Source organism: Lagenorhynchus albirostris, chromosome 9 (assembly GCF_949774975.1).
Source record: "Lagenorhynchus albirostris chromosome 9, mLagAlb1.1, whole genome shotgun sequence".
NCBI lineage: Eukaryota > Metazoa > Chordata > Mammalia > Artiodactyla > Delphinidae > Lagenorhynchus > Lagenorhynchus albirostris.
The window spans coordinates 54,992,469-55,008,202 of record NC_083103.1 but is presented as its reverse complement, the minus strand read 5'-3'; the positions used below and the strand labels follow the sequence as shown (position 1 = coordinate 55,008,202).

The following is a 15,734-nucleotide window of genomic DNA, read 5'->3' as shown; positions in this document are numbered from 1 at the left end:
AGAAAACATGAATATTCTTGTTCATGTTTAAAAAAGTAGTTTTCAGTTATTTCTTGCCCTAGTTTAGTCTTTTCTGATTCAGAGTTCTAAAAGATAACAAAATCAACATCTATTTTGAAAAAGTATTCAGCATTGAAGAAAGTTCTTTTTTTATGATCCTAAATGTTACAAATGTTTTATTTTGCTGGCTAACAGTATTTTTTCTTCCTTTTAAGTACCTAAAGAATTGGTGGAGCTCCATTTGAAGTTGATGAGGAAGATTGGCAAATCTGTTACAGCAGATAGATGGGAAAAATATTTGATCAAGGTAAATATTTGTAAATCACCTTCTCGATATTCTATCTAGCATAAATCGATGTTATGTTTCATAATATGCTCTGATTTTTAAAATGGTCTCCTAAAAGTTGCAAAATATGACTCAGAAATCTATATGATTACTACAGGTATGTGATTCTTTTTTGCAGCTACTAAGCAATAGTCTAGAGTCCCAAAGTTAGATTTCAGAGGTGTTATCTTTTGTGTCAAACACTGTGCTCAGGACTTTTCATGTTTTCTCTCAGTTTCTTTCATGATTTCTTAAAATCGTCCTGAACAACTCAATTAAGCTATAGATGAGGCCCAACAAAGTTGTCATTTTTCTTTGAGATCACATAGTATGTGTAGACAGAGCCAAAATTTGTCTTTTACTTAAAAAGTAAAATGTCCAAAGACCTTTAGGTCAGTATGGAAGGCTTCTAAGTTAACAATAGGCCAAACCTATCCTTAATGAGAACAACTTGGGTAATCAGAAAATGATTGCTTTAGGATAAACCCTATTAAGGGCACGACCATTCAGGAAAATTGTCTGGATGGAATTGCATCCAAACTTTTGAGATCCACACAATTTTGTGAGGGGCGGGGGGTGATATTTTGAACTCTAACATACAAGAATATTAGGTTACATTTTTAGGCGATTGAAAACCTGTAATTTTCTTATCGTCTTTTTAAAAATGTATGTTTATGTATACATGTATTTTCATACCTGCTTTTGCAGGCGTGTGCATATGATTGTAGAGTGCTATGAAAAGAGGAACCATCAGGGAACAGGAGTTGCTTGTTCTTATCATAAAAAATCACATGTGCTGTTTCAGTTATCTTTGCTGCGTAACACACCACTCTAAATTAAGTGACATAAAACAATAATCATTTTAATCAGCTCAGTGACTCTCTGGGTTGGGAATTTGGAAAAGGTCACTTTCACTGTACTCTGTTGGTTGAAGCAACCACAGTTCTCCCCAGATTCAGGGAGAGGAGGCATAGACCTGAACGCTCAGCAAGTGGTAGGAGTGTCTTAACTTTTGAAAAGCCCAATATGAGATGAGATATATTTCAATACTTTTGCACAAGTTTGAAGCCCTGGAAAGTTGGCTCAGCATTTCAAAAATTTGATGCTGTGTGATTTTCTAAAAGCCTTGATTAACTAATATTTAATTAAATCTCTGAACTATATTAAACTGTGGATAATAAATGAGCAAAGTTTTAACTGTTTAAAGTCCTTTTAAACATACCAGTGGGGCAGGGGGTGGATACCAGTGAAGTTGCTGCTTTGCCTTTAACAAAATATTTATTAACAATCTAGGTCTGGACCTTAAAAAGAGGTGCTAGAATTTCAGGATAGTAGTTTTTAACATAACATTTTAAAGGGTGTAGTTGTTTGTAAATCTGTTTATTAAAGTGGGTTGGTTTGTTTTGTATATGTTCTGAGAACTGAGGTAGAAATATCTTGTATACTAATCTCAACTCTACTGTTAACAAAATTTGGGTCCACGGATAATCTCCTTTTGCCCCCTTGTATCTCAGTTTCTTCATAAAATGTGATAATTGGGACAAGATGATTTTATAAACCCCTTTAGTTTTATGGTCATAACTGCAGGTTCTAGCTCAATTTTTTTGAATTGAGATACTTTCATATAACATAAAATTTGCCCTTTGAAAGTGTACAATTCAGTGTTTTTAGTATATTCACAAGGTTGTGCAACCATCACCAGTATCCAAACCAGAACATCTTCATCGCCCCAGAAGAAACCTCATACCCATTAGCAATTACTTCCCCATTCCCCCAGTCCTTAGCAACCACTGATCTGTTTTCTGACTCTATGAATTTGCCTATTATGGAGGTTTCATATAAATGGAATCAGAATTTGTAGTAGCCTTTGTGTCTGGCTTCTTTCACTTAGCAAAATGTTTTCAAGGTTCATCTGTGTTGTAGCATGTATCAGAACTTTGTTCGTTTTTATGCTTGAATAATATTCCATTGTGTGGATAATATTACATTTAATCTGCTTATCAGTTTATATTTGCCTTGTTTCTACCTTTTGGCTATTATAAATAGTACTGCTATGAACATTTGTGTACAGATTTTTGGGTAGACAGGTGATTCAGTTTTTTGAGTATATATCTAGGGTAGAATTGCTGGGTTATATGGTAATTCTTTGTTTAATTTTTTGAGGAACTGCCAGACTGTTTCCAAAACAGCTCCAACGTTTTTCCCTAGGAACCTATGAGGGTTCCAACTTTTCCACATCCCACCTTACCAACACTTATTATTGACTGATTGATTTTAGCCCTCCCAGTGGGGATGAAGTACTGTCTCATTATGGTTTTGATTTACATTTTCCTTATGATTAAAGGATGTTGAACCTTCTTTTCATGGGCTTGTCGGACTTTGTGTGTATCTTCTTTGGAAAAATGTCTGTTCACATCCTTGTCCATTTTTTAATTGGTTGTCTTCTTGTTTTTGAGTTTTTAAAGTTTTTTTATATATTCTGCATACTAGACCCTTACCAGATATATGGTTTGCAAATATTTTCTCCCATTATGTGTGTTGTCTTTTCAGTTTCTGTGTAATATCTTTTGATGCTTGGAAGTTTTCATTTTGATTAAGTCCAATATTTTTCTAATGTGGCTAGTGCTTTGGTGTCATATATAAGAAACTGTTGCCCAAGCCCAGGTCATGAAGATTTAATTCTATATTTTGTTTTAAGAGTTTGTAGTTTTTAGTTCTTAAATTTAGATCTATAACCCATTTAATTTTTGAATATACTCTCAGATAGGAGTCCAACTATATTCTTTGCACATAGATATCCATTTGTTCTATTACCATTTGTAAAAAACATTCTTTCCCTCACTGGATTGCCCTGACATCCTTGTAGAAAGTCAATTGACCATAAATGTGAGAGTTTATTTCTGAAGTTTTCATTCTGTTGACTTACATGTTGTTATTTATGCTGGTACCATATAGTCTTGATTACTGCAACTTTGTGGTAAATTTTGAAATTGTTCATCTTTTCCAAAATTGTTTTGGCTGTTCTGCGTCACTTTCATTTCCTTATGAGTTTGAGGATCAGCTCATCAGTATCTGCAAAAATGCCAGTTAGGATTTGCATAGGGATTGTATATAATCTATAGATAAATTTGGGGAGTATTGGCTTCTTAACAGTAGTAAGTTTTCTGATCCATGAAAATAGGATGTCTTTCAAAATATGTAGGTCTTTAATTCCTTTCAAAAATGTTTTGCAGTTTTCTGACTCCAGTCTTATACTTTTGTTCAATTTATTCCTTAGCATTTTGCTGTTTTTGAGGGTATTGTAAATGGAATTTTCTTAATTTCATTTTCATATCATTCACTGCTATTGTGTAGAAATATGACTAATGATTGTATGTTGATCTTGTATGTTGCAACTTTGCCAAACTCATTATTAGCTCAAATAGCTTTTTTTGTGAATTCTTAAGATTTTCTATATACAAGATTATGTCATCTGCAAACATAGATAGGCTTACTTCCCCCTTTTCAATCTGGATACGCTTTATTTCTTTTTCTTGCATAATTGCTTTGCTGGAACCTCTGGTACACTGTTGAATAGAAATGGTGAGAGCAGACATCCTTGTCATGTTCCTGATCCTAGGGGGAAAGTTTTCAGCCTTTCAACTTTTAGTATGGTGTTATTTGAGGGTTTTTCATTGATGTCCTTTATCAGGTTGAGGAAATTCTCTTCTTTTCCTAGTTTGTTTAGTGTTTTTATCATGAAAGCTGTTGGATTTTGTCAGATGTTTTTTCTGCATCTATTGAGTTAACCACACAAATTTTGTCCTTTATTCTATTAATGTGGTATATTACATTGATTAATTTTCATATGTTGAAACCTTGCAATCCTGTAACCAATCCCACTTGGTCATGGTCCATAATCATTTTTATCTGTTGCTAGATTTGGTTTGTTAATTTATTTTTGAGGATTTTTGTGCCTATGTTCATAAGGGATATCCGTATTTTTTTTTTTTTCTTGAGGTGTCTTTGTCTGGTTTTGCTATCTCGGTAATGCTGGCCTCTTATGTTGAATTGAGAAGTGTTTCCTCTGCTTTTGTTTTTTTGCAAGTGTTTGTGAGGTATTTATTAGAATTTAGCAGGGAAGCCAGGTGCACTTGGGCTTTTCTTTGTTGAAAATTTTTGTTTGTTTATTCAGTCTCTTTAACTGTCATTGATTTAGTCAGATTTGTATTTCTTCTTGTGTCAAGTTCAGTAGTTTGTGCCTTTCTAGGAAATTGTCCATTTTATTAGCTTATCTAATTTATTGGCATACAGTTGTTCGTAGTATTCACTTATAATTCTTTTTACTTCTGCAAAGTCTGTAGTAATGTTCCTTCTTTCTTTCCTCATTTTACTGATTTAGTGTTCTCTTTTTTCCTGGCCAGTCTAGTTAGAGGTTTGTAAAATTTTATCTTTTTAAGGACCAACTTTTGGTTTAATTGAATTTCTGTTTTTCTTTTTAAATTTTATTTATTTATTTATTTTTGGCCACGTTGGGTCTTTGTTGCTGCGTGCAGGCTTTCTGTAGTTGCAGTGAGTAGGGGCTACTCTTCGTTGTGGTGCGTGGGCTGCTCATTGCGGTGGCTTCTCTTGTTGCAGAGCACGGGGCTCTAGGCATGTAGGCTTCAGTAGTTGTGGCTCGCGGGCTCTAGAGTGCGAGCTCTAGAGCGCAGGCTCTAGAGTGCTGGCTCAGTAGTTGTGGCGCACCAGCTTAGTTGCTCTGCGGCATGGGATATTCCCGGACCAGGGCTCTAACCTGTGTCTGTAGCATTGGCAGGTGGATTCTTAACCACTGTGCCACCAGGGAAGTCCCTACTCTTCTTTTCTAACATGGAAGTTTAGGTTATTAATTTGAGGTATTCCTCTTTTTCAATATAGGCATTTTCAGCTATTGCTTAGTTACATTTAATAAATTAGTATGTTCTCTTTTGTTTTCATTCATTTCTAAGTATTTTCTCTTTTCCCTTGTGATTTCTTTTTTGACCCGTTGGTTATTTAGTAGTGTGTTGTTTCCACGTTTGTGAATTTTCCCAATTTTTTCCTGTTTTTGATTTCTAATTTCATTCCATTGTGTAGGAGAACATACTTTGTTTGATTTTGATCCCTCTAGTTTTGTTGAGACTTTTTTTGCCCTTACTTAACATATATTATATCCTTCTTCAATATTAAAAAATAATTTTTCTACTTAGATATTTATAGAGATTTGCTAACTTCATATGTATATTTACAGTCCTTTTTTCCCTGTTTTTTAAGACTTTCACTGCCCTGTAAATACACTCTTATGTATAAATGTGTATTTTTCCCTTATCCTTTTTTGATATGCTAAAGTCTCTACTATTTTAGTAAAGAACTATAAACTCTCCATTAACTCTTTATTTCCCTTCAGCTGCCACCCATCTGCTCTTCTTCCCCTTTATATTAGTTATTTATTGCTTTCATGACAACTTACCCCCAAACTGAGCAGCTTAAAACAATGAACATCAAACATTTATTATCTCATAATTTTTTTGTGTTAGGAATCTGGCTCAGTGTCTGTCATTAGGCTGTACGTAGTCAAGCTGTCAGCTTGCCTTGCAGTTTTCTCTGAAGGCTCAACTGGAAGAGGATCCACTTCCAAGCTCAGTCACATAGCTGTTGACAGGATTGGGTTCCTTGTCATGGCTTTTTCATAAGGCAGCTTAAAATATTGCAACAGAGCCAGTGAGTGAGAGAGAGTTCCTGAGATGGAACTCATGGTCTTTTTGTAGCCAGATCTTGGAAATGACGTACTATCACCTTTGCCATATTTTATTTGTTAGAATGAAATCACTAGATTTGGCTCATAACCAAAGCGGGTGGGGTGAAGGAACAAGGGAGGGAATGACATAAGGGGAATGAATACCAGGAGGTGAAGATCATTATGGGCCACGTAGAAGCTATCTATCTTACAGACCTCTTGAAATAATTTTCTTTATTTGCTGGTCTGTTTCTTTACCTCCCATTCACTCCTTAGTCCATTGAAAATTTCCTCCTCTGCATAATTCCATTCCAATAAAATTTCTTTTTCAGTTCAAGCGTTTGAACAGTGTCGCTTATTACTAAATTCAAGTGACACTATTTATTACATATCTTCCCAGTTTCTCTACATGTTCTTTCCTTCAAACATTCTTCTTTTGCCTTCTTTCCTACAGTACTTTCCTGGATTTCTTTCTATCCCTAGTAGTCTCCTTTGCCAGATCTTTCTTTTTATCTAAGCTCCTGAAGGTTTTTGTACTACAGAGTTTTGTTGTAGACTCTCCTCTAGTCTCATTTCATATACTCTCCCTGGATTATCTTATTTATTCCCATGGCTTTAAACCCCGTATGCCAGTGAGTCATATTTTCATCCTGAATCTTCTTAGTTCCAAGGCCAGTATACTCAATTACATAGTGAACATCTTTACTCAAAAAATAAAGTGAATCTGTGTCAGTGTAGAGACTAAACTTCTGTAACAAAATGGTTCCAAAATATAATTGCTTAAATAAGCAATAACTTGGGACTTCCCAGGTGGTCCGGTGGTTAAGACTCTTAGCTCCCAATGCAGGAGGCACAGGTTTGATCCGTGGTCGGGGAACTAAGATTCTGCATGCCCTACAGTGCAGCCAAAAAGGGGGGAAAAAAAGCAATAAGTTTATTTCTCTCTATCATAACAATGACTGGTCTAGACTCTTGAGACAGTTGTGTTCCATGAGGTTATTCAGAGACCCAGGTTTCTTTTATTTCACTGTTGTACCCTAGGACATTTTGCTTTCCTGTGTTGTACAATGTACTTCAGCCTCAGAAAGGAGAAAGTAAGTAAGTTCAGGGCATGCAGTTTTCTTTTAATAAGCAAAGCAGAAGTTGCATATGTTACTTCTGTTATTCCATTAGAAACAATACAGTCACATGATTATACCTATTCGTAAAAGAGGTTAGAAAATGTCAGGTCTTCTTTAGTGGCCACAAACTCAGGAAAATGGAACAGGGTAGCCAGATTTGTGTGGGACAACTGCAAAATATTTGGTTCCCTTCCCTTTGGGAGGACTATACATCCCCCTGCTGGTAAATTCAGGCATGGTCATGTGATTAGGCTTTGGTCGGTGAAATGAAGGAAAAGTGGTATGTTAGTTACACTTTCTGGAAAAAGCTTTAAGAGCAATGTATATTCTTCATGTGTTTTATTACCTTTGCTATGATGACTGATAATTTTCTAGATAAATGCCACTCATTTGGGGGTGAAGATAATGTGCAGCAGAGCCACTACCAACCTGTTATCAAGATACAGTGTAGCCCAAGAATAAACTTTGTTGCTATAAACCTAGGTGTTCAGCAAACTATTTCTTAAGGGGTGAGATAGTAAATATTTTAGGCTTGTGGTCCTTATATTTTCTTTCACAACTACAGTTTCTAAATAAATGGATATGGCTGTGTTCCAGTAAAACTTTATCTACAAAAACAAATAGTCTGTGGGCCAGAGTTTGCCAGCCATTGCTGTAAATCATTGAGATTTGGGGGTCCTTTGTTACTGCAGCATAACCCTACTATCCTGACTGATACCCTTGGTTAAATAGCATCAATACCACATATTTTCTCAAACCAGAAATATAAGTATCATCCTTGATTCCTTTATCATTTCCCAAACTAAATCTTGGCCGCTCTCTCTGAACTGTTCATTTAACAGATGAAGATATTAAGAACCAAAGGGAGATACTTATTCTTGGCCATGTATCCAAGTTAGTAAAAGAGAACCAGAACTTGGATAGATCTGCTACTTTTATAGTGTTTTTTTTAATAGTCTAGAGTTTATTGTTCCTTGACTTGGTAAATGGTACTATTATATATTCAGAGCTGCTGGTCACTCTGGACTGCATATCAACCAAGCCCTGTTTGATTTAGCCTTCTAAATCTCTCTCAACTCAGTATACTCAACCCTCTTTGTTTCTACCCTGCTTGCAGTCATTTTCTCTCACCTGGATTAATGTGGGAACCTCCAGATTGGTTTCCGTGTCTATTTCAGTTACCACAGTGAAAATGGTAAAGCGAAAATCTGAATGATCTTTCTCTTCTGTTTTAAGCCCTTAATTATGACTCCTTGTTGTCTTCTGAATGGAAAATAAATTTTTTAACATGGGAACAAAGTTTTTTATGTGATGGGCCTTGCTATTTTTTTCTCTGGATTCTTTTCTTCCTGTTCTCTTTACCACATCAGTATGTACTGTGTGGTAGTACATACAGTACAGTAGTTCTGCCATGAAGAAATACTTTTGGTTTCCAGAATGGTCATGCTGTTTCTTGCTCCTTGCTTTTTTGTATAACTAAAGTAGGTCTTGCCCTTCAATCTCATCTAATCACCTTGTTTTATTTCATTCATAGAACGAAAAATCCCAAGTTTATTATTTAAGTCTGTCTTCCACAAAAACCAAATCTCAGTGAGGGCAAGGATTTTTGTCAATCTCTATTATACTCTTAGCACCTGAACCAGTGCCTAACACATAGTGATTGCTCAGTCAGTATTTGTTGAATCAGTAATTGGATAAATGAACGAACACTGTCCTAGCAGAAGCGAGCCACATGAGTGTGTTTGTGTATGTATGTCTGTGTGTGTGTCTCTGTCTGCTCTCCTGTTCCCCTGCTTCCGCTCCACACCCCCCACACACATCAAAATGCAAGTTCTTTGAAATCAGGGAAGTATGCATATTTTTCAGTGTTTTCATCTAATATTATGCCTTGCTAATTGTAGGTACTCAAGCATGTTAAAAGGATACTATTATGAGATACCAATTTTTAGCGCCTATGATTTTAGTTCTTCTAAGAGTACTTTTTTTTTTAGAATCTTTATTGGAGTATAATTGCTTTACAGTGTTGCGTTAATTTCTGATGTATAACAAAGTGAATCAGCTATATGCATACGTATATCCCCGTATCCCCTCCCTCTTGCGTCTCCCTCCCACCCTCTCTATCCCACCCCTCTAGGTGGTCGCAAAGCACCGAGCTGATCTCCCTGTGCTATGTGACTGCTTCCCACTAGCTATCTATTTTACATTTGGTAGTGTATATATGTCCACGCTACTCTCTCACTTTGTCCCAGCTTCCCCTTCCCCCTCCCTGTGTCCTCAAGTCCATTCTCTACATCTGTGTCTTTATTCCTGTCCTGTCCCTAGGTTCATCAGAACCATTTTTTTTAGACTCCATATATATGTTTTACCATACGGTATTTGTTTTTCTCTTTCTGACTTAACTTCACTCTGTATGACAGACTCTAGATCCATCCACCTCACTACAAATAACTGTTTCGTGTCTTTTTATGGCTGAGTAATATTCCATTGTATATATGGGCCACATCTTTATCCATTCATCTCTCGATGCACACTTAGGCTGTTTCCGTGTCCTGTTACTGTAAATAGTCCTGCAGTGAACATTGTGGTACATGACTCTTTGAGTTATGGTTTTCTCAGGGTATATGCCCAGTAGTAGGATTGCTGGGTCATATACTAGTTCTATTTTTAGTTTTTTAAGGAATCTCCATACTGTTCTCCATAGTGGCTGTATCAGTTTACATCCCCACCAACAGTATAGCAGGGTTCCCTTTTCTCCACACCCTCTCCAGCATTTATTGTTTGTAAATTTTTTGATGATGGCCATTACAACCAGTGTGAGGTGATACCTCATTGTAGTTTTGATTTGCATTTCTCTAATGATTGGTAATGTTGAGCATCTTTTCATGTGTTTGTTGGCAATCTGTATATCTTCTTTGGGAAAATGTCTGTTTACCTCTTCTGCCCATTTTTGGATTGGGTTGTTTGTTTTTTTGATATTGAGCTGCATGAGCTGCTTGTATATTTTGGAGATTAATCCTTTGTCACTTGCTTTGTTTGCAAATATTTTCTCCCATTCTGAGGGTTGTCTTTTTGTCTTGTTTATGATTTCCTATGCTGTACAAAAACTTTTAAGTTTCATTAGGTCCCATTTGTTTATTTTTGTTTTTATCTCCATTTCTCTAGGAGGTGTGTCAAAAAGGATCTTGCTGTGATTTATGTCATAGAGTGGTCTGCCTATGTTTTTCTCTAAGAGTTTTATAGTGTCTGGCCTTACATTTAGGTCCTTAATGCATTTGGAGTTTATTTTTGTGTATGATGTTAAGAATTGGGTCACCATTAACATCATTAGGTATGATGTTAATTTCATTCTTTTACATGTAGCTGTCCAGTTTCCCAGCACCACTTATGGAAGAGGCTGTCTTTTCTGCATTGCATACTCTTGCCTCCTTTACCAAAGATAAGGTGACCATATGTGCATGGGTTCATCTCTGGGCTTTCTATCCTGTTCCATTGATCTATATTTCTGTTTGTGCCAGTACCATATTGTCTTGATTACTGTAGCTTTCTAGTATAGTCTTAAGTCAGGGAGTCTGATTCCTCCAGCTCCGTGTTTTACCCTCAAGACTGCTTTGGCTATTCAGGGTCTTTTGTGTTTCCACAGAAATTGTGCCGTTTTTTCTTCTAGTTCTGTGAAAAATGCCATTGGCAGTTTGATAGGGATTGCATTGACTCTGTAGATTGCTTTCGGTAGTATAGTCATTTTCACAATGTTGATTCTTCCAATCCAAGAACATGGTATATCTCTCCATCTGCTTGTATCGTCTTTAATTTCTTTCATCAGTGTCTTATAGATTTCTGCATACAAGTCTTTTGTTTCCTTAGGTAGGTTTATTCCTAGGCATTTTATTCTTTTTGTTGCAGTGGTACATGAGAGCGTTGCCTTAATTTCTCTTTCAGATTTATCATTGTTAGTGTATAGTAATGCAAGAGATTTCTGTGCATTCCTTTTGTATCCTCCTACTTTACCAGCTTCATTGATTAGCTGTAGTTTTCTGGTAGCATCTTTAGGATTCTCTATGTATAATATCAGGTCATCTGCAAACAGTGACAGTTTGACTTCTTCTTTTCTGATTTGGGTTCCTTTTATTTCTTTTTCTTCTCTGATTGCCATGGCTATAACTTCCAAAACTGTGTTGACTAATAGTGGTAAGAGTGGGCACCCTGTCTTGTTCTTGATCTTAGAGGAAACGCTTTCAGTTTTTCACCATTGAGAACGATGTTTGCTGTGGGTTTGTCATATATGGTCTTCATTATGTTGAGGTAGGTTCCCTCTATGCCCACTTTCTGGAGGGTTTTTATCATAAATGGGTGTTGAATTTTGTCAGAAGCTTTATCTGCATCTATTGAGATGCTCATATGGTTTTTCTCCTTCGATTTGTTAATATGGTGTATCACATTGATTAATTTGCATATACTGAAGAATCCTTGCATTCCTGGAAAAACACCACTTGATCGTGGTGTATGATCCTTTTAATGTGTTGATGGATTCTGTTTGCTAGTATTTTGTTGAGGATTTTTGCATCTATATTCATCAGTTATATTGGTCTGTAATTTTCTTTTTTTTGAGTATCTTTTTCTGCTTTTATTATCAGGGTGATCATGGCCTCATAGAATGAGTTTGGGAGTGTTCCTCCCTCTGCTATATTTTGGAAGAGTTTGAGAAGTATACATGTTAGCTCTTCTCTAAATGTTTGATAGAATTTGCATGTGAAGCCATCTGGTCCTGGGCTTTTGTTTGTTGGAAGAATTTGAATCTCAGTTTCAATTTCAGTGCTTCTGATTTATCTGTTTATATGTTCTATTTCTTCCTGGTTCTGTCTTGGAAGCTTGTGCTTTTCTAAGAATTTGTCCATTTCTTCCAGGTTGTCCTTGTTATTGGCATATAATTGCTTCTAGTAGTCTCTCATGATCCTTTGTATTTCTACAGTGTCAGTTGTTACTTCACCTTTTTCATTTCTAATTCTATTGATTTCATTCTTCTCCCTTTTTTTCTTAATGAGTGTGGCTAATGATTTATCAATTTTGTTTATCTTCTCAAAGAACCATCTTTTAGTTTTATTGCTCTTTGCTATCGTTTCCTTCATTTCTTTTTTATTTATTTCTGATCTGATCTTTATGATTTCTTTCCTTCTACTAACTTTGGGTTTTGTTTGTTCTTTAGTTCCTTTAGGTGTAAGGTTAGATTGTTTATTTGAGATTTTTCTTGTTTCTTGAGGTAGGCTTGTATAGCTATAAACTTCCCTCTTAGAACTGCTTTTGCTTCATTCCGTAGGTTTTGGATCGTTGTGTTTTCATTGTCATTTGGCTCTAGGTGTTGTTTGATTTCCTCTTTGATTTTTTTCAGTGATCTTTTGGTTATTTAGTAATGTGTTGTTTAGCCTGTATGTGTTTGTGTTTTTTACGTTTTCTTCCCTGTAATTTATTTCTTATCTTATAGCGTAGTGGTCAGAAAAGATGCTTGATATGATTGCAGTTTTCTTAAATTTACTGAGGCTTGATTTGTGACCCAATTTGTGATCTATCCTGGAGAATGTTCCGTGAGCACTTGAGAAGAAAGTGTAATCTGCTGTTTTTGGATAGAATGTCCTATAAAGATCAATTAAATCTATCTGGTCTATTGTGTCATTTAAAGCTTCTGTTTCCTTATTTATTTTCATTTTGGATGATCTGTCCATTGGTGTAAGTGAGGTGTTAAAGTCCCTCACTATTATTGTGTTACTTTCGATTTCCTCTTTTATAGCTGTTAGCAGTTGCCTTATGTATTGAGGTGCTCCTATGTTGGGTGCATATATATCTATAATTGTTATATCTTCGTCTTGGATTCGTCCCTTGATCATTATGTAGTGTCCTTTCTTGTCTCTTGTAACATTCTTTATTTTGAAGTCTATTTTATCTGATATGAGTATTGCTACTCCAGCTTTCTTTTGATTTTCATTTGCATGGAATATCTTATTCCATTCTCCACTTTCAGTCTGTATGTGTCCCTAGGTCTTAAGTGGGTCTCTTGTAGACAGCGTTTATATGGGTCTTGTTTTTGTATCGATTCAGCGAGCCTGTGTCTTTTGGTTGGAACATTTAATCCATTCACGTTTAAGATAATTACCAACATGTATGTTCCTATTACCATTTTCCTAATTGTTGTGGTTTTTTTTTTTTTTTTGTAGGTCCTTTTCTTTTCTTGTGTTTCCCACTTAGAGAAGTTCCTTTAGCATTTGTTGCAGACCTGATTTGGTGGTCCTGAATTCTTAGCTTTTGCTTGTCTGTAAAGCTGTTGATTTCTCCATCGAAACTGAATGAGATCCTTGCCGGGTAGTGTACTCTTGGCTGTAGGTTCTTCCCTTTCATCACTTTAAGTATGTCCTGCCACTCCCTTCTGGCTTGTAGAGTTTCTGCTGAGAAATCACCGGTTAACCTTATGGGAGTTTTCTTGTATGTTATTTGTCTTTTTTTCTTTGCTGCTTTCAATAATTTTTCTTTGTCTTTAATTTTTGCCAGTTCGATTACTATGTGTCTCAGCATATTTCTCCTTTGGTTTATCCTGTATGGGACTTCTCTGCGCTTCCTGGACTTGGGTGGCTATTTCCTTTCCCATGTTAGGAAGTTTTCGACTATAATCTCTTCAAATATTTTCTCGAGTCCTTTCTCTCTTCTCCTTCTGGGACCCCTATAATGCAAATGTTGTTGCGTGTAACGTCCCAGATGTCTCTTAGGCTGTCTTCATTTCTTTTCATTCTTTTTTCTTTATTCTGTTCCGCAGCAGTGAATTCCACCATTCTGTCTTCCAGGTCACTTATCCGTTCTTCTGTCTCAGTTATTCTGCTATTGATTCCTTCTAGTGTAGTTTTCATTTCAGTTATTGTATTGTTCCTCTGTTTGTTTGTTCTTTAATTCTTCTGGGTCTTTGTTAAACATATCTTGCATCTTCTTGATCTTTGCCTCCATTCTTTTTCCGAGGTCCTGGATCAACTTCACTGTCATTATTCTGAATTCTTTTTCTGGAAGGTTTCCTATCTCCACTTCATTTAATTGTTTTTCTGGGGTTTTATCTTGTTCCTTCATCTGGTACATAGCCGTCTGCCTTTCCATCTTTTCTAACTTTCTGTGAACATGGTTTTTGTTCCACAGGCTGCAGGATTGTAGTTCTTGCTTCTGCCATCTGCCCTCTGGTGGATGAGGCTATCTAAGAGGCTTGTGCAAGTTTCCTTATGCGAGGGTCTGGTGGTGGGTAGAGCTGTTTGTTGCTCTGGCGGGCAGAGCTCAGTAAAACTTTAATCTGCTTGACTGCTGATGGGTATGGCCGGGTTTCTTCCCTGTTGTTTGTTTGGCCTGAGGCAACCCAATACTGGAGCCTACCTGGGCTCTTTGGTGGGGCTAAAGGTGGACTCTGGGAGGGCTCATGCCAAGGAGTACTTCCCAGAACTTCTGCTGCCAGTGTCCTTGTCCTCTCGGTGAGACACAGCCACACCCCGCCTCTGCAGGAGACCCTCCACTACTAGCAGGTAGGTCTGGTTCAGTCTCCTGTGGCGTCACTGCTCCTTCCCCTGGGTCCTGATGTGCACGCTAGTTTGCGTGTGCCCTCCAAGAGTGGAGTCACTTTTTCCCCCAGTCCTTTCGAAGACCTGCAATCAAATCCCAGTAGCCTTCAAAGTCTGATTCTCTAGGAATTCTTCCTCCCGTTGCTGGACCTCCGGGTTGGGAAGCCCAGTATAGGGCTCAGAACCTTCACTCCAGTGGGTGGACTTCTGTGGTAGAAGTGTTCTCCAGCTTATGAGTCACCCACCCAGCAGTTACAGCATTTGATTTTATTGTGATTGTGCCCCTCCTACCGTCTCATTGTGGCTTCTCCTTTGTCTTTGGATGTGGGGTATCTTTTTTGGTGAGTTCCAGTGTCTTCCTGTTGATGATTGTTCAGCAGTTCGTTGTGATTCTGGTGCTCTTACAAGAGGGAGTGAGAGCACGTCCTTCTCCTTCAGCATCTTGAGGCAAATCCTCATTGTTTTTTCTTTATTCTGCTCCCTGGCAGTTATTTCTACCATTTTATCTTCTAGCTCACTTACTGTTCTTCTGCTTCAGTTATTCTGTTGTTGATTTCTTCTAGAGTATTTTTAATTTCAGTAATTGTGTGGTACATCAGTGTTTGTTTGCTCTTTAGTTCTTCTAGATCCTTGTTAAATGTTTCTTTTATTTTCTGCATTCTGTTTCCAAGATTTTGGATCCTCTTTACTGTCATTACTCTGAATTCTTTTGGGGTCGGTTGCCTGTTTCATCTTCATTTATTTGGTCTTGTAGGTTTTTACCTTGCTGCTTCGTCTGCAACATATTTTTTTGTCATTTATTTTATTTTATTTTTGATGGGTGGTGCTGTATTCCTGTCTTACTGGTTGTTTGGCCTGAGACGTGCAGCACTGGAGTTTGCAGGCAGTTGGATAGAGCTGGTTCTTGGTGCTGAGATGAGGACTTCCCGGAGGCCTCACTCGAATTAATATTCCCTGGGGTCTGAGGTTCTCTGTTAGTG

The 15,734-nt window shown here is 37.0% G+C and overlaps 1 protein-coding gene across 1 annotated transcript in view; it reads left to right on the top strand.

Annotated features, from left to right (window-relative positions):
• RSF1 (remodeling and spacing factor 1) overlaps nt 1-15,734 on the top strand; it is a 165,359-nt gene that overhangs the window by 42,415 nt on the left and 107,210 nt on the right. The window contains exon 2 of the mRNA XM_060160114.1: nt 216-307. Coding sequence (XP_060016097.1) covers nt 216-307 — 92 coding nt within the window. The remainder of the gene's footprint in view (nt 1-215; nt 308-15,734) is intronic.